This window comes from Gorilla gorilla, chromosome 3 (genome assembly GCF_029281585.2).
Source record: "Gorilla gorilla gorilla isolate KB3781 chromosome 3, NHGRI_mGorGor1-v2.1_pri, whole genome shotgun sequence".
In the NCBI taxonomy this organism is placed as follows: Eukaryota; Metazoa; Chordata; class Mammalia; order Primates; family Hominidae; genus Gorilla; species Gorilla gorilla.
This window is the reverse complement of record NC_073227.2, coordinates 72,236,218-72,257,544: the sequence shown is the minus strand read 5'-3', so window position 1 is coordinate 72,257,544 and position 21,327 is coordinate 72,236,218. Positions and strand designations below refer to the sequence as shown.

The 21,327-nt window shown below is 46.7% G+C and overlaps 1 protein-coding gene across 1 annotated transcript; it reads left to right on the top strand.

Annotated features, from left to right (window-relative positions):
• Nucleotides 1-5,206: 5,206 nt before the first annotated feature.
• Nucleotides 5,207-7,545, top strand: GSX2 (GS homeobox 2). The gene is made up of 2 exons (XM_004038683.5): nucleotides 5,207-5,965; nucleotides 6,629-7,545. The coding sequence occupies exons 1-2, from the start codon at nucleotides 5,389-5,391 to the stop codon at nucleotides 6,967-6,969; spliced, it is 918 nt and encodes a 305-aa protein (XP_004038731.2). The 5' UTR covers nucleotides 5,207-5,388; the 3' UTR covers nucleotides 6,970-7,545.
• The last annotated feature ends 13,782 nt before the right edge of the window (nucleotides 7,546-21,327 follow it).

Sequence of the window (21,327 nt, the reverse complement as noted above, 5' to 3'; positions counted from 1 at the left end):
GGCATTCAGTGCCATCAAAACTTTTTTCCAACCGGGCCGTTCCTGAAATTCTAAGCCAAACCCCTCACTTATTTCTCAGAAGACCTCCACTACCACCCCCCACCCCCCTCTCCCCACTGCTTCTTCTCAGAGGGCCGAATTGAACTCTTGCAACTGTGGTGAGCACAAAGGCGAATTCAGGTTTCTCAAAAGCCCATCCGTTCTGAATAAACACCAGGGAGAAGCAAGATTATTTTTGGTGGTGCATGAACACAGGGCCCACAGCCTGCCCTCCCTCTAGAAAGGCCTTCCCTGGCCTTGCATTAAACTAACAATATTGGGGCAGCTGAAGGAATAGCCTGGCTCCTGAGCCCCCCATCACTCAAGCAGTACAAGAATGTGGGGACTAGCTCCCAACTGCCCTCTTTCATCTTGACCCACAGCTTTTCAAGAGGAGCTTGAGTTCTCTATGAGTGTGTATTTGCTAATTGCAGCCGGGGCTTTAATGAGATTCTTTTAACTCCCCCAAGCTCGTTTGCAGGTTATAGCCTTATCTGGGGACCCACGTTTTCCACCCTGGCTACACATCCTGTGAACAATTGCCTCTCCAGAGCCTGAAAGGAGAGCGAGCGCCCCATTTCTGCTGAATACACTTCTCAGTTCATCCAAGGCTGGCGGGCTTTTGATGGCCACAATGCAAGTTACGCCCAAAGAGTGTCTCTTTGGTCAGATCGACAACGCTTGGCTTCACGTTTGCAAGTTAAACGGGCAGAAACCCGGCTGAAACTCCCACGCCAGACGCCAGGGACGTTTCCCTCCGCCCTGCTCAGAGCAAAACTGGGGAATGGGTCTGGGCGGGGGGAGGAAAGAAAGGAGGGGTAGTTGTGAGCAGAGGGTGGGGGAGAAGAGAGTCCTTATTCTCAACAGCCATCTAGAAGAAGAAAGGGGGGGGGGGCATTTTCTCTGGCATTTCTTATTTTTATTTTTTCCATTTTGCTTTGTTGGCAGCTTTACCCAAACAAAAAATAAAATAAAATGAGAGCATTTTCTTCTTGTCTTCACCTAGGTAGCTGCTTTCCTCCAGCCCCTGAAAATGTGACTCCTTCATAAAATCAAAATTTATGATTATTCAAATGTTGGGGACTGTGAAAAGAGAGGAAGAAAGAGAGAAAATTAATATTGCAGCTGTTCTTCTGATTAATGAGAGATAATTGCTCATGAAAAGTCACCCCTGTGGCATTTTGTTGTCTCCTGGATCTTTGTTCTTTTCCACTATTATTGAGGACTTTCTTGAAGACTAAGCGGTTCTTTTCAATTTTTGGGTATTCAGAAAGGGTTGCCTGGTTACAGAGAATGGGGAAATCTCGGGCTATATCGGGTAAGATGTGCCACAGACAGCAATATCACAATGCCACTCGGAGAAAAGGATGGATACAAGTTAACGATGCACTTTCAATAAAACATTCATAGACTTGTTCACGCTTTGATAATGACCTCATTAAAGGGAGCTGGGGGCAAGTAAGTCCTGTCTCCTGTTTGTGTTCGGCTAACAAAACCCAGCTTTGAGATCATTCATCGCTTTGGAAACTAATATGAAATCAATGTAAGAGGAGCAAATAAATCCGAGGCGGCCCCGCCAACTCCTCGGCTGTCCCGCCCTGCCTGCAGCCTCCATTTGGAGCTGGAGAACCATGTGGGCAAATGCTGAAACTAAGAGAAAAAAGGACTGGGGATGAAAGTGGTGTTGCGGGGTGGGTGGGGAGGTTTGGAGGACACAGAGGGAGGGGCAAAGTGGGAGTTACAGCCTGAAAAAAACAGCTAAGCACAGGAACGGGTCAGAACTCTGGGGCCTGTTGAATAAGCAATGCTAAGTCCCTGCCCTTTACTTGTCCTGACTTTGCCCATGAAAGCAAACAGGAAGAAAGAGAAGTGAGACAGGAATGTGGGGTTCAGGTCAGGTGCCATTCCAGAGCTGGGAAGAAGTACTGGAGACCTTTTGGAAGCTAGAACTAAGAATCCAAATCTCAAGGTTGGGCTGAAAGGAAACTGCTCACCCAGGCTCAACTTGGAGAATCGAGAGACAAGAAGGCCATGCCTCTGCTGTTCTTTCTAGAATAGCTTTGATTTTTTTTCGTAAGTTGAGGGTAAGGGTGGAGTGCCTTGGCCAGGAGGAGGTACAAAGAACAATTTTGTTACCATCACATATGTGACACTGTCTTGCACTCAAGGAAGACAAAACCATACTCTATTGTCCCGAGCAAGAGGGAGATAATAAAAAGATTTCCCCTTTCCTTTAAAAGAACTAATTTTCTCCTTGAATTATGAAAGTAATGGCTTAGGTAACAGCCTGTACTCTGTACCCGACTGCTTAATACCGAATAAATCCTTCCACGTGGCTCCCGGAGTCGTGGCAATTAGAGCTCATTATAGGCTCATAAGAGCTCTCATTTTGGGGATTACTTAATGGACGATGAAATTTTATCGGACAGAATCACTGAGAAATAAAATTGTGTGGCAGCTCAGACACCATGGGCACACGCCAATGGTCTATCTGTTCCCTCTCAGGAAAAGAAAGCTGAACTTGGGGTCTCCTGCTGGTTCAGGGCACTGCACTCTGGGGAACGGTAGGGCTGGGCAGGGCCGGGGTGGGGGGGGCAGTGCTGCCCCAGGGGCATGGAGGGTAGGCTTCCTTTGAGGAGAGGATAGGCAGGTAGGGCCAGATAGGGGCTGGACTCAGAAGAGAAGGAGGGAGAGAGACTGGCAGACACTGAGAGATCCAAAGAGAACTAGAGAAGTGAGTCAGAGTGGACAGAAACTGTGCAAGAAATGGGATTCCAGTATACTTGCTCTTGGTGGGCTGAAGGAATTAACCAAGTACCCTAAGGGTCAAGTTTTTCAGACATGGTCTTGCTTTCAGCCTCAGCCTGGTCTGAAACCACTGCTCCCCTTGAAGTCTTTAGGAAACCCCATGAGCCCCTCACATTTCTCAAAATTCCTTGGCACTGAAAAATGAAAGTTTCCATAGTCAGACACAAATTGAATAAGATGCACAAGCCTCTTGCATAGTTAAGATTCTCTAAAGTAAAATGGTCTGCACATGGGTGCGATTTCTAGGACTTTAGCATAGGAGCTCTTCCTCTGAACACATCCCAAACCGCTGGGAACATTGTGACTCAAACCATCAGCCCAAAACAGACTGTGGATAACCTGGGACCTAACCCAGAGGAGGAAAAGAGAGAAAGCTATTATTCTTAAAGAGTATCTATATCTATATATGCTTGTATAGTTGCAAAGTGAATGGGGGGAATCGAGTCATCTATTTGGACAGTTTAGGACTGTAAAAAATATCCTGCCATTCAGCAGGGTATTTTTTTTTTTTGCCGTTCTCCATCAGTGGCTCCAAGCCTTCTTCTTGGGGCTGAAATGATTTCGGGGATTGCCTAGATCCTCCAGTCATGAACAAGGGCGGGCTGGGGTGAGCCTGAGCGTCTGCAGACCTTGTGGTACAAAAGTAGTTACAGCTGAGCTGCCCCATGTTAAGCCCTGAGACTCCTTAATTGTTGTCACAAGATGTTGGATTAGCACATTTCTGGAATAGCTGTCTGTTTACACTCCAGAGACCCACCGTCCACTAACCGCTTTCTAATTGAATTCTAATCACATTCAAATAGCTCAATAACCAGCCTCAGCTGCAATTCATAAAACTTTAATTGCCATCCATAAATCCTGGGCTCCCCAGAGCGGGGCATCCCTACAACCCAATTACACTTCTCTAGCAGGCAAGAGAGACTGTCACAGAGATGGAGAGGGGAAGACAGAGGATGGAAAGATAGAGCCGTGGTGCCTCTAGCTAGTGCTCTCCTGGATTTGGGCACCTTGTTCTCTCAGGTGGAGGGAGTACCTGTCTCTAAGTTTCTTAGCACCATCATGAACTCAGGATTGAAGTTAGCTGTTCTGGAAAAAGGATCAGACTTCTAACTATTGCCCAACCTCATGGCCCCAGCCCGCTTTTCTGCAGGGGGAAACGAAGAGAGAAAATGGCCACCTCTGCTGCCTTGCCTTCTCCGAAGATAAATAGTCCCAATAATTTGGCAGCCACCCTCTCTCGGGCAGTAAGGGGTGTGCAAGACTTCCATGGACCAGAGAGATTTCCCTTACAAAGCCACTTCTGCCAATCAGAGGCAAGATTCCCTGGATGGCTGAATCCTCCTCATCCTTTTTAGGTTCTTAAGATGCAGAGGAAAGAGTGCTTCCTGGTTAGCCTTGCTAAGCTGCCCAAGACTGGTAAAAATGAGGGACAGGAAATCCTCAGACCCAGAGCGAAGGTCTATCTAATCCCTGCTGCGTCTTTAGGAGGGCTTGGTGTTTGAGGTCCTCCCTCCAAAATCTTCAGGATGGAGTTTGTAGGATTGCCCTGGAATGCCATGGTGTTAACTACTTGGAGAAAGAAAAGGGTGACTCTTCAACATCTCTCTCTCTCTGCGGAAGTGGGAGGTGCCGATCAGAAAGGGAAACAGGGAAGGGTCGTTGGTCTGAGTGGCCCCAGGAGGGCCCCAAGTACAAAGACACTTCAGACCTTGTCGAACATCAGCATGAAAAGCTTGACGGTTTCTTAGCTGGGAGGCCTCACAGTTCTGCGCCGGACAGTCCTGAACTAACCACCTGAATGACCTCTGCCAAGTCCAAAAGCTGTGGACAGGGGTAGGTGTAACCGTGGCCAGAGCTGCGCTCAGTCACTGGACGACTGCCAGTCCGTCGCCCGCACAATCCTGCTCCAAACCGCAGGCCTCACACTTCACCGCGCCGCAGCCACCCCTACCACAGAGGAGCTGGAAACACTGAGCATTCCTATTAAATAAGCCTCCAAGTCCCCACCTGGTACGCTTTGCGGTGGGGCGTGGGGAAGAGTTGGGCTTGGGCCAGGGTAGCGAGAGGGGGTGGGATGGAGGATGCAGCGCTGTGATTTCTCAGTAAAGCGTGGAGAAAGAGGGGGAGGAGGCCGGCCTCCCCGGGAAATTAACAAAACCTACACTTTGCAAAGTCTCCCCCATCCCCCTCCCCCGAGTTCTTCCCTGCCGCGCGCCCGCCCCTCCTCGCGGCTTCTGTTGTGACTCGGGCAGCCTATCCCGAGGGTGGGGAGCTGCCGAGGAGCCTGAGCCGAGCGGTACTCCGCAGCATCACGTGCCAGGGTGGGGGGCTATAAAATACCCGAGCCGGGGCGCCGGGCGGGGGACGTGAGGACCAGCCCTCTCCGGGGACCCCTTTGTTCCCAGCCCAGACGCCAACACCTCTGCGTCCCCAAGGGCTTGACTGCCCGTGTCTGCGCGGCTCCCAGGGCAGAGCTTAGAACACTAGAGGAGAGGGGTCGCCGCGACCTGCCGGGGCTTCCAGCCACCCACCCCTCTCGACATGTCGCGCTCCTTCTATGTCGACTCGCTCATCATCAAGGACACCTCGCGGCCTGCGCCCTCGCTGCCTGAACCGCACCCCGGGCCGGATTTCTTCATCCCGCTTGGCATGCCGTCCCCATTGGTGATGTCCGTGTCCGGCCCCGGCTGCCCGTCCCGCAAGAGCGGCGCGTTCTGCGTGTGCCCTCTCTGCGTCACTTCGCACCTGCACTCCTCTCGGGGGTCTGTGGGCGCCGGCAGCGGGGGCGCAGGGGCCGGGGTTACCGGGGCCGGAGGCAGTGGGGTGGCAGGGGCCGCAGGGGCACTGCCTCTGCTTAAGAGCCAGTTCTCTTCGGCTCCTGGGGACGCGCAGTTTTGCCCGCGGGTGAACCATGCGCATCATCACCACCACCCGCCGCAGCACCACCATCACCACCATCAGCCCCAGCAGCCTGGCTCGGCCGCGGCGGCGGCGGCAGCAGCAGCAGCGGCGGCGGCGGCCGCGGCGGCCTTGGGGCACCCGCAACACCACGCACCTGTCTGCACCGCCACCACCTACAACGTGGCGGACCCGCGGAGATTCCACTGCCTCACCATGGGTAGGGCGGGGTCTTGGGGCACCTGCGCTCCGCGCCTTTCGCGCTCCTGGAGCAAACTTTCCACCTCCAGTGGAGGAAGTGGGAGCCCGGGGACAGGGTGAAGAGGGAGGACGCGCTTTTAGTGTAACTGTAGAGTCAGCCGCAGAGTTCCACGAAAGTGGAAGTTAGTTTGCCAGCTTCTCCACTCAGCCTGGTGCGTTTTACTCCTAGTAGTAGGTGCTCGAGTATTGCCTTATTAATACTGGGGCCTTAGGGACCTCGAACGTCACGGCGGAGAAACCAGAGGTTAACTGCTTGGGGTTTGGGGTGGGTGTGTTTGAACCTGTGTGGCATCTCCGCGTCGGGGCTGGCTAAAGCGTTTTGACGTTTTTGGCTAAGCCTGCGCGCTTCTCCGCTTGGCTCAAAGGGAGACGATCAGATAGTGCAAGCCCCCATCCCTCTTTAATCCTGTGACTTCGCATCCTGCGCATCGAAGACCTTTATTTGCTTTGCACGTCTCTTTTCTTCCCCGCTAAGCAACCACGTGCCTTGAAATGGGAAAGGGATACAGATGTTCGGCTGGGCTTCCCCGGGTGGGTCCCTGAAATGCGTCCTGGTTAGCACGTGGGGTGGGAGCGCCTTGCCCGAGCCTTACCTCTCTACTCTCTCTTCGCCGGTCCGCAGGAGGCTCTGACGCCAGCCAGGTACCCAATGGCAAGAGGATGAGGACGGCGTTCACTAGCACGCAACTCCTGGAGCTGGAGAGAGAATTCTCTTCCAACATGTACCTGTCTCGACTCCGGAGGATTGAAATCGCCACTTACCTGAACCTGTCGGAGAAGCAGGTGAAAATCTGGTTTCAGAACCGCCGAGTGAAGCACAAGAAGGAGGGGAAGGGCACGCAGAGGAACAGTCACGCGGGCTGCAAGTGCGTCGGGAGCCAGGTGCACTACGCGCGCTCCGAGGATGAGGACTCCCTGTCGCCGGCCTCGGCCAACGATGACAAGGAGATTTCCCCCTTATGAGGGAGGGCCTCCTCCCTCACATCCCCCGCTCCTGGCAGACCAGGCAACGCCAAGGCGTGGGGCACCCAGGGGCCAAAATCCTTGCTCATTGCAGTGGTCCCATCTGGAGAAGAAACGAACCTGGAAGTTCTGGAATGGACAAGCCGGGACCTGACCCTTCGCGTCTCCTTCTTGACCTGTTTATCTGGGGCTCCAACTTGAAGTTATAGATTTTTTTAAAACATGTAAATAACCTATAATTCAACTCATTCTCGTCGTATAACAGAGGAAAAACAGGGTTGGTTTAAGTTTAACACTGTATGGGGTTTTTGAAAGCACAAGTCATTTCCCCATCCCTACTCTCTTTCAGAACTCGATAAGAACACAGGGTTTATTGATTATTTTCTGTTGTCGTTTTCAAACAAAAACACCCAAGTTGAAAATAATTTAGAAAATTAGACCCTGTAGGTCTTGCTTTCTGAAATTTCACCTGGGGAGAATTTAAAATCTAAGTCGCTGGAAGTCCCTTTGTATGTGAATAGGTTTATATAAAATTTATATTTATATTTATTTAAATAAATGAAACAAAAACCAAAATTTTAAATCTGTGGTGTTTGCTCTCCCTATCTTCTCCTGCCCCCTCCTCCAATGTCTAGAGAAAGGCATATGCAGGAAAAAGCTGTCTGAGGAATTCGAGGAAAATGTTGAGTAAGAACTTGGTAATGTGGGTCTCTTGACTGAGGGAGTTTGTGGCTCAATAGGTTTTCTATGTAACAGAACTTTCGCCAAGGAGACACCTTTAGTCATGATGGCATCTACCAGGCAGTGCCTCTCCATCCTTAAAATAGGCAACCTCCTCACAGTTGATAGGACAAATCACTCCATCTGGAATGACACTGACCATTAACGACAGGTAAACCTTTATTTAGCAAGGAAGGGTAAAAATCCCCCATCTAGTTTTTGTTTTCTTCTTTCTACTTCCTCATTTCTCTCAGTACGAGAACTTGAATTATGTGAAGGAATTTGTAGAGTCAGAATAGTTTTAGGGAGAGCAACAATACATCAAACAGGTCAGAAGCAAACAGTGGAAACTTAAAAACGATGCTACAAGCAGAATTAGCGGGTTTCCCTCAATGTTAAGAAAACAAAAAGTCAGGGACAGGAAGTATTCTGTTCAAAGATTTATAATCTCGCTTTTTCAAAGCAGCCCAGAGATGCCTTTAGACCTTTGAGTTTTGGGGGTTTTTTTCCCAGTCACCCTAATATTCAGTTAATTTGGCTCCCTTCTAGTCCCTTCCAGCCCACCCCCCTTCCCATAGCCTAGCAGAATCACTTCCTTTAAGCCTGGTCCCAGAGAAGACTTATTTCTAGCTCTTCCCTCAGCAGGGCAACTGGCTCTCTCCTCAGTGCAGCCTGGGCTTGTTATCTTAGGGAGAGAAGTGAAGAAACTTGAAACAGGAAAACGAAGAGATCTCATTCCCTGCAAGCTGAGCCCCACTAATCCTCAACTGGTGTGATTTCTGATTAGGTTCTATAAAGAGGCCACCCAATAGGTTCAAGCCACAGGAGTTAATGACAACACACATACACAAGGGCTTTAGGTCTGAGTTACTTGAGGCCGGTCGGACTGAACCTCACCAGGTCCGGCTGGGGTTCTAAAACTGGACACGGTTTTCCCTCAGTGTTGTCTTTAGCGCGCGCGCGCGCGCACACACACACACACACACACACACACACACACACAGTAGGCTCAGAAGGAAAATCCCTCTTCGTTCAGTCAAGGGACGTAGGGAGGAGGGCCCGCACTGTGTCAGGCTGAAAAGGGAGCTGCCGGCGCTTTGTGCAATGTGCTGAGCTCTGTCCTGCGCAGAGGTCCCAGACAGCCGGCTTACTACTGCCCGGCCTGGGAAGCTCAGGCCTCTGGATCTCTTTCCTCCTGTCTCTCACGCGCAGAGCTCCGGGCTCTTCGCCCTGCCTGCCACGAAAGGGAGGAGGCGCAGGCCGGCTGCCTTTCCAAAAGATTCTGTCTCCCTTCTTCCCAAGAAGCAGGCCTCTCCGCGCGCGAGAACAGAGGTGGGAGGAAGGGAGTTTGCAGGCGCAAAGAACAGGAGTTTAAGCAGACTATTTCCACCAGGGGAAATAAGAAGCACAAAGAGCGCCTGCTGCAGCTCTTTGCGCTCTTGCCCAAAGCTAAGCTTCCTCTGGGCTGTGGGGAGACCCCTCTGGTCCCCGTTCCGTCTACCCAGCCCGGCCCCTCTGGGGCTCAGCGCTCGGGTTTAGCCCTCCCCTATGTCCATGACTAGCCCCGATCACAGTCTCTTAAGCCTCTCCCGGCCCCGGGCTCCCAGGCCCTGCGGAGCCACGCACTTGGAACACCTGGTACCGCGCGCGGTGGACCCAGCTCTGCCATGCCGCAGATAGCCGCAGCGCCAACCCTGTTTAGATGGTTTGGATCTGCTTGGATGGCCCCAGCCCCTCTTGCTTCGATCTTTGGGGAAGTTCCCTAGGGAAAGGGGAATAAACAAAGTATTTCTGCCCAGAGGCAAAAAAAAAAAAAAAAAAAAAAAAAAAAAAAAAAAAAAAGCGTAGCGATACCTATTTAGATATTGGGACACTCTCCATAGAAGAAAAGGTTCTCCAGGGTTCCCAGGGAGGTCTTCCTTCTAGGACATCCGATGCAAAGTGGACTTCTTTGGTCACTTTCAGAATGGAGTATGAGGTCTCCTACTATTCTAGAATAAGTTTTACATGTTCCCCTATCCCCACTCCTCAAAAAATATCAGTTGATGTTTTTGAAGTTTTCAAATCGGAATAATGCTTTGGTATTTTGGAGTCGGTCTGATTCTAAAGACCAACAGTTTCACTTTAGTTTAAGAGCATTTAAGCCAACCCTCAGAAACTCACATTCTCAGCTAAATAATCTTGATATCAAACACCCATTTAAGAGGAAAGTTTAAGATGTATGGGGTCACCCTTGACAATTTCTCTACCTGGGAAGCACTAGATACTAGTTTCCATTATGCCCCACTTGAAAAACAGAAACAGAACTCTGTTCCCCCAGAGCATGACCTCTTAGAGAGGTCATGGAAAGAAAGAAAGAATGGAAAGAAAGAGAATGAAAATGAGAATTAGAAAGCAGGAACTTGCTCCACCAAGAGAAAATCAGTGGGTAGCACCCGCCGTGAGTGTGGTTGAGTTCATCTTTTTGAGAACAAGTCTCATGTTAGTTTTAAACAGGAAAAGAGCTGGGGGTGGAAGGCAGAGTGGAGAGCAGGAAGGATGACCTCTCACCCATGTGCCCTGGCCCAGCCCAGACATTCAGAGCACAGAGGAGGAACAGAGACTTTCCCCTTCACTCTCCCACTCAGCCACCAACAAATGCCTAAGGCCAAGGGCCTGATACTGATAGCAAACTAGGCCAAAAGCAAAAGTGACCCAGTAGCCCATCCTTAGGGTGTCAGTGGGCCTGCATGATGGAGACATTGGTGCCCATAGACCTCTTTTCCTCTAGGGTCCTTATTCTGAAGCGGTCATCATAGCTCAGTCCCTTCCCCACTCCCCTAAAGAATATCTAATAATTTTAGGAGAGACAAAACACTTGGGGATGTGAAGTCTTTGATTTCTGACCTCCCCCTCCATCTCCTCATTGCCAACCACCACCCCGCTAACCCACAACGCCCCACCAATTCTGTCCAGTTATATCTGGTCAGGATTAGAAATGCAGTTTGCTTGGCACACTCTAACTGTGGTCAGACAATTGCCAGAAAGGTGGTGGTTCTAACTAAAAGCGGTCACAGAGGGCAACAGGGTCTTTGTACATGTGTGTAGTGTGTGCATGCATGAGGCACACGTGTGTGTGAAAGAGACAGAGAGGGTCCTTTGATGGTGGTGATGTAGGTGGAAAAGAGTAATTTTTAGCCAGGTTTTCTTTTTCTTTTTGTTTCCCACTTATACCTTTCCTGCAGGTTCCACTCGCTTTTAATGGCACTCCTTGAGAGATTTCTTTGAGGGAGATGGGGAGGTGCTCAGTGTTGGGTTGTGGGGAGGAAAAACAGTCTGAACATGGAGGGGAGACATGGAGAAGAGCTCTGGGGCATGATCTCAAGCCCAGCCTTATGGGTGTGAGAGAGGGGAGGAGAATGACACTCCAATAGGACCTATTTGCTAGAGGAAATCAGGTTTAAAGGAGCAATCACTCCTTTCAAAAGAGCTCCTCCCATCTTCTCCAAACACAGCCCAAAGCTGTCCTAGACGATGAATGCAGTTCAGTGCATCAAAGCAATTGTTCCTATTTTCATTATTCACAGGAAATCTTTGAATGTACCTGTTAAGGTGACAGACCTTTTAAAAGGGAACATTTTTTCCATGCAATTAAATGGTGCATTTACTAGGCGTCTATTAACATAATTTAATATAAATCTATTTTATAAATCTTTAGGCTCACATTACTGAAAATTGAGCTTCTCTTAAAAAATGCCTACGTCTCTTCCCTAAACTACATAGAATAGAACCCAAAAACTTGCTATTCTAAGCCAGCTAGAAATATTAAAAGTAATAGAATCCTTTGTATTGTCTTTTGTTAATGGTGGGGGTATGAAGAAAAGGGGCAACTTGTCTCATAGAAACTCTATAAGGACCCGAGGCTTCTACATCCAACATCTGGCACTTGGAGTGGGCAACACAGGCTGGAACTAAGGGAGGGGCCAAAGAAGCACAGAACTTAAGACATCTCTTAGAATCAGACTTGAATCAGAACTCAGATTAAAAAAAAAAAACTAAAAAAAAAAAGTCAGCAGAACTCCAACTTGCAAAGAAATTTGGATTCCAGTTTCTTCTGTTTGGGGAAAAAAATTCTGAGGCCTGTGAGACCTCTAGTGCTGCTCATGTGGCAACAGATAACCTTGTCTGTTGCCATAGCCAGACTACTTATTCTCAAGTGTACCCTCCAAAATCCTGGGCATCCCATTGTCTCGGAAAATAGTGTTTTGTGCTCTGTTAATATACTGATGTCAATGCCGCCCTTTGGTACTGGGCACTGCTTTTCTTCAAGCTGAGCCCTATGTTTTCCTGAACCCTTGCTGTATCTTTGTTGAGCCTTCTAAATCGCAAACTCAGGAAGGCCCCAGGGGCTCCCCTGAGTGAATCCTAACAGATCGGAAGTGTATGCTGTGTGCTTAGGAAAGTAACTAGTTTCAGATTAATGAAGCAGTGACAATTTCAATCTGCTTAAAGGAGGAGGTTGGCACTGCCCGGGCCTGAGCGTGGGGAGCTCGCCAGGCTGGGCTTTATATTGTCCCCTTTTCTGAAGAGCAGACAAAGATGGATAGAGAGACATTGAAAAGCAAGGGGAGTATTTCAGACAGTCTCATAAAGCAGGCTGTCACTTTAAGACAAGAACCATAGTGCTTTGATGACTTTGTATTAGCTGCACCATTTCAAATAGGGGACTCAAGTCTCTAGCGAGAGGGAGGCAAGGGGAGAGAGGAGAGAGAAGAGGAGAGAGAGAGAGAGAGAGAGAGAGACAGAGACAGAGAGAGAGAGAGAGAGAGAGAATGTAGTAATATTTAGCCTGTGAGCACTGTGGCGAAAGTAATTCTAGGCAACTACTTGGTTTCTGAAGTTCAAGGAGAAACCACCCACAGCAGGTGCAGAGAAAAAAGGCAGGTGGGAGTTGCTCCCGATGGGAAAGAGCTCCCTGCCTATGAGTGGCAGCCGGCTCCAAGGAGCAGAAGCCAGCTTGGTCTCAGTTTGCTGGGAAGGGATGGAGCAGGGTGAGAAGCTCTGCCTGCCCCAGACCTTGAAGGATTATAATGGAAATTTTTGAGAGTGTGAAAAAGAAAGAATAGGAAGGAGAGGGAGTGCATGCTTTTGGAGACTTCCTTCACAAACCCTAATTTAGATTGTTTGGGGTCAAGCAGCAGCCAGCCACCTTCCTCCTTTCCTCCTTAATTAATTAATAAGAATGATTAATTATTAGGATTTTGAATGTCAAGGCTTCAAAATGCCTTTGGCTAGAGGCTGATGAGTTGCTTAAGCCATACATGTAGTTTTAACTCGGGATAAGGGAGTTGAGACTTAGAGGTGTGTTTGCTGTCACTCTGTCTTTTTTTTTTTTTTTTTTTGCCTTTGCATCTGCTTCCTCAGTGATCTTTCTCTGTCTGCATTTCTCTGTCTTGTCTCCATCTCCTTCTGCCTTGATATCCGCCCCCACCCCCACCCTTTGTTCTCCTGGCCGTTTTCCCCATCCAGTCTCCCCTGGCCATGGCTCAATCCTCCTAGCTCTCCGGGGAAAGAGGAGGATGCTAAAGCTGCCATTCCTACTTGGGTCTCTACTGCGGGCACAGGCATCTCGGAATCCCACTGCATCGTCGGTGGCAGGAAGTGGGTGGGCATTAATGTAGTTTCACTCGCTGGATCGAGAGTTCTTGACAGCTTAGATTTTCTTTTTTCTGCTTGTCAAAAATTTCTTTCTCTTTCTTTTCTTCTCTTTTTTTTCTTTTTTTTTCTTGGTTACGGGAACCAGAACCACGAAATCCTGCAAGCTTTGAAGGCCGGCGAAAGGGCTCCCCCGTCGGTGGCGCTGGAGGGAGAAGCGTTTAGTCACTGTTTCATTAGGCACTATTTGAACCTTGCAACATGTGGTAATTTCTGGGGCAAGCTGAAAAGGGGGGATTATGTAGGAGGGACATAAGGAAATTAGCCAACGGTTAATTTAACTCGTTTTCTGCTAGACTTTTCGATACATTCCTAATTGACTGAGGGGCAGGTGAAGCTCCCGCCCCATGCAGGCTCATTCACGGTGGGAATAAATGGCTCTTTCTCAACTCACACTGCTCACAATATATCATCAGGGAAAAGACATGCAATGAATATGTTGATTTTTTTTATTAATGGAATTACACCCTGCCATGCAGGTGTGAGGGTAAAAACCTATACTGCAATGAAATAAGATTAACAATGAAATTAGAATTTTATTAGCTTTATATGTCACACAGACCTGGATTTGAACTGTCAAAACAAGCAACAAGAAAAGATATTCTGAACGCAGCCCTGTCAATCAACCAGGAGAAACGAACAGCGTGGTATCGAAATCATAATCACCTTCCAGTTCTTCAGCGCCTCACTTGGGCCTTACGTGGGAAGCAAGTGGGTGGAGGACCCCGCGTGGGCAAAGGCCTGGTCTCTGGACCTGCAGATAGTAGATGAAAAACACCACCTGGGTTCGGTAGACCCGGCCTAAAAAAGGCTCGGGTCCAGGCTAGAAGGGCCTGGATGGCCCGAGGCCTCCAAGATATCAGACGGACGGGCTGGGCACCCGCGGCCTGCAGGCCATATTTCGCGTCCTCCAAATCAGCTGCCTAGGGCGGGCAGTGACCCGAGGGAATTGGAGAGAAAAGTCCAAACGCTGGGCGAGAGGCGGGGTAGGGCGCCCTTTGGAAACCGCCCTGGGTTTTGTTACTCCGGGGCCCCCGGAGCTTCGGCGCAGCTACCTGGGTCTGGCAGGCGCAGAGGTGCCGTATGCAAATGGTTCACTATTAGGCGAGAAAGAAATACTTCAAATGGCCCTTTGTAACCTTCTATAGAAAATCGAGGTACTCTGCATGACAAAGCACAATTAAGCTTTCTATTCAGGAGTTCTGCAGCTGGTAGCCCATTGGGAAAGTGGGAGGAAACGCGAATATATTAATAGTGTGGCGAAAGTTTTTTGTGTGCGTGTCCTTTTCTAGGTCGGGGGTGGGGAGGGGCGGTGGGTGGACGCAGAGGGAGGAAGGCTCAGCCTTGGATCCTTGCCACCTGAACAACGTCGCCTCTGCCCACGTGGAAAGCCTCGCTTGTCTGGCAGCCGGGGTTCAGAATGGTTGCCGCGACCCCTGCGCTCCCAGCAGGGCCAAGAGGACCTCGCGGGCACCAGCGTCCGGGCGGGAAGGGACGTGTGCCCAAGCCTCGCCTCCTGGCCCTCAGTGGGCTGGGACGCCCTTGATCACCGGCGCAGGAAAGAGGCTCCCCAGCCCGTGAGCTTCGTCCGGGCGCCAGGGCAGGGATGGCTGGTGGTGTGCACTGGAGAGCACGACGGTGACGCTGCGTGGGAAAGAGACGTGGGAAGGGCATAGCCGGATTATCCACTCAGCTCCAATTTTCTCCACGCGCCACTCACCCCACAGTTGAGGTTTGCTTCCCGATTGTTCATTTGTAGAGTCTAAAGGGAAAGAAAATTTTGCCTCTGAATAAATAAAGGGCCCTTAAAACCAACTCTGCTGATTATCCTGCGTTTTCCATCTGGATCCATTTCGCCCTCTTCTGCCCTGCTGGGGGCCCTCGGACACTGACCTTTGTGGACAGTATTAGTTCCTTTATCAACTGCGTCACTGGCAGGCGCTTGCGTCTGGCTTCCATTTGCATTTGGTGAATAAGTGGCACTGCAAATAACCGAACAACCTAAGGATAGAGAAGTGCAGGTATATTGTTTCTGGGAATGTTGTATTGTTCCAGTTCTGGCAGTTGCTGCTTCTCTAGAAATTCTTTTTCTCTCTGAGAGCCTATTTTCCTAGGCTCTGGCTTTTAATCAGACGCCCCCTGTGCCTTCAGGCATGAAGTGGAAATGCCTTCTAGTTTCTGCTAGTCCCCTGAGTGCATCAAAATTCTTGTTAGTTCCATTAGCCCTACACACATCTCTGCAAATAGTCGCTTTGTTGAAAAGTGTCTTTAAAAACCCTAGCTCACATTGGTTACCTGGCTCCTGATCAGCCATGTTATGTTTAAGTCAATCCCTTCTATAACAGCCAGCTCAACGGTCACCCTACTTTTGCTGGGACAACTCCTGTGAGAGGAACTCCACCCTCTAACCCATTTCATTTTCAGACAGCTTTGACCATTAGAAACTTTCTTGTGTTGGATTAGAATCTTCATTCCGTATTTTTTATCCATTGGGTCCTACCTAGTTCTTTCTCCATGGAACTTCTAAGTGTCTGTCTTCTCTCTATTCCCAACTGTGAGGTCATTGATGACAGCAACTGCATCTTTCATCTCTATATCCTTAGCATTCATCACAACGCCTGGCACCTATTAGCAGATGCCCAGTAAATGCTAGCTGTGTCAGTGCATCATCTTACTTCCAAGTCTCTACCAGTTGCATCAATCATGGAGGACTTAGAAACAGCTATGATGAAATATAGCTTGAAGATGGGATATATCTATAGGTGTGTGTATACACATGATAAATATATGTAAATGTTTATATAGGCTAAATATGATGTACATAAGGTAAATATATTGAGAAGTTTCTGGAGACAATCTACGTGCTTTACCATTTACTAGCAGTGTGACCTCGGGCAATTCACTTCATCCCTCTGACTTCCATTTTCCTCATTTGTAAAATAAGGATAATTAATAGTTGAGAATTAAATAAGGACATTGATAGTTAAATAAGGAAATAGATGTGAAGATATATAGCTATTTAGATAAAGTAGCCAGGGAAGGTCTAACTGAAAAAGTGACTTTTGAATAGAGACCTAAAGAGAATGTGGGGAACTGATCACATGGCTTGCTGGAGCAAGAGAATTCCAGACAGAGGTAGAAACAAGTGCAAAGACGTAGATGGGAACATGCCTGCAAATAAAAAATATGTGGGTAAATATAAAAGATGTTTTTAAAAGATCTCTTTTAAAGATAATTGAATATTTTAAAGCAAAAATAGTAATATATAGTGGAGTTTATAACATACAGTTTTTTTGTTGGTTTTTTTTTTTTTACTTTTCAAAAAAAAATTAGAGATGGGGTTTCACTATGTTGCGCAGGCTGATTTTGAACTCCTGGACTCAGGCGGTCATCCCACCTCATCCTCCCAAAATGCTGGGATTACAGGTGTGAGCCACTGCGTCTGTCCCAGCTGATTCTTTTTAGTCATGATAGTTTGCTCTGTAAAGTTGTTGAAAATGATGAATTCGTGAACACTGAACATTGTTCACAGGGGAAATACAGAGTTAGATTCTGTAAACCTCTGGTTGCAACACTTTTGTCAAGCAATCAACACATAACCTTGTTTTATGTGTGTCTCTATTTAAAGACAGCTTATGTAATATATATCACTGATTTATTAACATGGAGCTCACAGCCAACATGTCTGAACAAAGTTCATCTAACACACACATAAGGCACATCCATGTCTTCTCGTACTACGAATACCAGATATAACTTTACAATTGCCCCTGGGAGCCATTTTTTTATGGTGAAAAATATATATGGCATAAAATTTACTATTTTAATTATTTTTCAGTGTACAATTCAGTGCCATTAAGTATTTTTATATTATTCTGCAACCACCACCACCACCATTACCCATCTCTAGAACTTTTTCATCTTCTCAAATGAAACCTCCATACCCATTAAACAATAACTCCCCTGTCCTCTGTGCCTTCTGCCCTGACAATCACCATTCTACTTTTTGTCTCTATGAATTTGAATACTCTAGGTACCTCATTGTTCTGTGAAAGGGCTGTATATGCAAAGAGATCCCCAAATACCAAAGAAGTGAAGAAATCAAAGAAGGAAGCAGACAAATCCAGTTTGTTGGTATGAGATTATTTATCAGGGGAACTTATGGACAGAAGCATGGTCTTGGGGGCTGCAAGACAGGTAGATCTTAGCACCACAACCTCCCAGATCCTTGGGGAGGCTGATGTCTTGGGGAAATATATAAATATATGTGCTCTGGAAGGAATGTATAGGTGCTACAGGAATCCTAGCCTATGATGTTTGTAACAGCATTAAGTGTTGTTTTGGAGGAAACTTACAGTGACTAGCTGTTTCTACACAAAAAGTAATGACAGCTAGACATTATGGAGGCATTTTTGGACTCAGGGTTAGTCAGAAGTCACTCTTGTTCCCACACTCATATAAGTGGAATCATACAATATTTGTCCTTTTGTGACAAGGTTGAATAATATTCCCTTGTATGTATATGCTGCATTTTGTTTATTCATTCATTCATTGATGAACGCTGGGGTTGCTTCTATCTTTTGGTTATTATGAATAATGCTATAATCACAGTGTGATATGAACGCAGGTGTACAAATGTCTCTTTAAGACCTTGATTTTAGTTATTTGGGTATACACCCAGAAGTGGAATTGCTGGATCTTATGGTAATTCTATGTCTAATGTTTTGAGAAATTGCCATACTGTTTTTCACAGCAGCTGCTCCATTTTACATTTTTCCTCAGCAATGCACAAGGGTTCCTGTTTCTCCACATTTTCACCAACACATTATTTGTTATTGTCATTTTTTAAAATAATAAGTAATAGCCATTCTAATGGGTGTATGTGAAGTGGTATTTTACTGTGTTTTGTTATTCATTTCCCTAATGCTTACTGATGTTATTTTTTATTTATTTATTTTTTTGAGACAGGGTCTTGCTCTGTCACCCAGGCTGGATTGCAGTGGCATGGTCTTGACTCATTGCAACCTCCACCTCCTGGCCTCAGGCCATCCTCCTACCTCAGCCTCCTGAGTAGCTGGGACCACAGGCATGTACTGCCATGCCCAGATAATTTTTTTTTTTTTTTGTATTTCTAGTAGAGATGGGATTTCACCATGTTGACCAGGCTGATCTTGAACTTTGGCCTCAAGTGATCTTCCCACCTCAGCCTCCTAAAGTGCTGGGATTACAGGTGAGCCACTGCACCTGGCCTCATGTTGACCATTTTTAAATGTACTTATTGGCCATTTGTATTTTTTTTTGAAAATCATTTATTTGAATCTTTTGCTCATTTTAAAATCAGGTTGGTTTTTTTGGTTGTTGCATTTTAAGAGAGTTCTCTATATATCTTGAATATCAATCTCTTATCAGATATGTGATTTACAAATACTTTCTCCCATTTCGTGGATTCCTTTTCACCCTGTTGATAGTGCCCTTTGATGCACAAAAGTTTTCAATCTTGAAGAAGTCCATCTTGTCAATTTTTTCTTTTGTTGCCTATGCTTTTGATGTCATATCCAATAAATCATTGTCAAACCCAATGTCATAAAGCTTCTTCCCTAATTTTTTTTTTGAGACAAGGTTTTACTCTGTCACCCAGACTGGAGTGCAGTGGTGTGACCACAGCTCACTGCAGCCTCTACCTCCCAGGCTCAAGTGATCCTCCACCCTAGCCTCCTGAACAGCAGGGACTACAGGCGTCCGCCACTGTGCCTGGCTAATTTTTGTATTTTTATAGAGATGGGGTCTCCCCATGTTGCCTGGGCTGGTCTCAAACTCCTGGACTCAAGCAATCCACTCTTCTTGGCCTCCCAAAGTGCTGAGATTACAGGCATGAACCACCACGGCCAGTTTGATGTTTTCTTTTAAGAGAGTTTATAGTTTATAGTTGGGTCTTTGATCCATTTTGAGTTTATTTATTTTTAAAATAGTTTTAAAATTTTCATTGTGGTAAAAAACACAACATAAAATGTATCATCTTAAGGTACTGGGGGTTATGACTTCAATGTGTAAATCTGAGGGGACACACTTAATTCAACCTGTAATGACAAAATTTGAGGAAAAACTAGGTTTTTATCCTTAGGCTGTGCTGATTTCAGCAAACCAAAGTGATATTTAAGCAAATATTCTTTAATTATCTGATTGATAAACATAAAGCTCTTGAGCAAATGTGAGCCCAAAACACAAAATAGACAAACAACTCTGCCTCTTTTCTCTCACAGCATATTTTATGATCTGTGTAACTATATTAGCCCCTCCGAACTTCTACTTGATTTCTCCCCCAAAGGCAAAGCATCTGGAAGGGTCACTGAGCCAGGAATTTCTGTATATCTTAGTTATACATATACACTAAAATAAGATTTTAAAAATTGTGGTTAAAAAACAAATCATAAAAGTTACCATATTAACAATGTTTTTTTTTTGGAGATAGAGTCCAGCTCTGTCGCCCAGGCTAGAGTACAGTGGCGTAATCCTGGCTCACTGCAACCTCCACCTTCCGTGTTCAAGCAATTCTCCTGCTTCAGCCTCCCGAGTAGCTGGCATTACAGGTGCGCACCACCTTGCCCAGCTAATTTTTGTATTTTTGGTAGAGATGGGGTTTCACCATGTTGGCCAGGCTGGTCTCGAACTCCTGACCTCAGGTGATCCACCCACCTCGGCCTCCCAAAGTGCTAGGATTATAGGCATGAACCACCAAGCCTAGCCCATAATTAACCTTTTTTAAGTATACGGTTCAGTAGTGTTAAGCATATTTACATTGTTATGAAATAGATCACCAGTACTTTTTCATCTTGCAGAACTGAAATTCTATATCCATTAAACAACATCTCCCCATTTTCCCTTTCCCTCATCCCCTGGTAACCGCCATTCTACTTTCTATATCAATGAATTCGACTATTTCGGATACCTTATATAGGAAGAATCACACGGTGTTTGTTCTTTTGTAACTGGCTTGTTTCACTTCGCATAATGTCCTCAAGGGTAATCTATGTTGTTGCATGTGACAGGATTTCTTTCCTTCTTAAGGCTGCATAGTATTCCATTGTGCATACATATTGCATTTTGTCTATTGATTCATCCATGGATGGACATTTAGTTTGTTCCCAACTCTTTGCTATTGTTAATAGTGCTGCTAGATATAGGGGTTTGCAAATCTCTCTTCAAAACCCTGATTTCAGTTCTTTTGGAGATATACTCAGAAGTGGGATTGCTAGACCATATGGTAGTTCTGTTTCAACTTTTTGAAGAACCACCATACTGTTTTCCACCGTGGTTGTACCATTTTATAGTCATACCAACAGTGTTCAAGGGTCCAGGCCTCTCCATATTCCTGCCAATACTTGCTGTTTTCTGGGGTTTTGCTTGTTTGTTGTTTTTGATATTCTAAGAGGTCTAAAGTGATATCTCATTGTGGTTTTGATTTGCTTTTCTCTGATGATTAGTCATGTTGAGCATCTTTGCATATGCTTGATGGTCATTTGTGTATTATCATTGGAGAAATGTCTACTCAAGCAGATCCTTTATCCATTTTTTTCACTTTTATTTTAGGGTCAGGGGTACATGTGCAGGTTTGTGATATAGGTAAGCTGTGTGTCACAGGAGTTTGGTGTACGCATTATTTTGTCACTCATATAATCAGCATAGTACCAGATAGGTAGTTTGGCCATCCTTACCCTCCTCCCACCCTCTACCCTCAGGTAGGCCCTGGTGTCTGTTGTTCCCTTATTTGTGTTCATGCGCACTCATTGTTTAGCTCCCACTTATAAGTGAGAACATGCAGTATTTGGCTTTCTGTTTCTGTATTTGCTTTGGATAATGGCCTCTAGCTCCATCCATGTTGCTGCAAAGGACATGATCTTATTTATTTTTATTTTTATTTTTTTTTGAGACAGAGTCTCGCTGTGT

Coding starts and splice junctions, on each gene's coding strand:
- GSX2 (XM_004038683.5), top strand. CDS start 5,389: ATGTCGCGCTCCTTCTATGTCGACTCGCTCATCATCAAGGACACCTCG. Junction 5,966..6,628: donor ATTCCACTGCCTCACCATGG/GTAGGGCGGGGT, acceptor GCCGGTCCGCAG/GAGGCTCTGACGCCAGCCAG.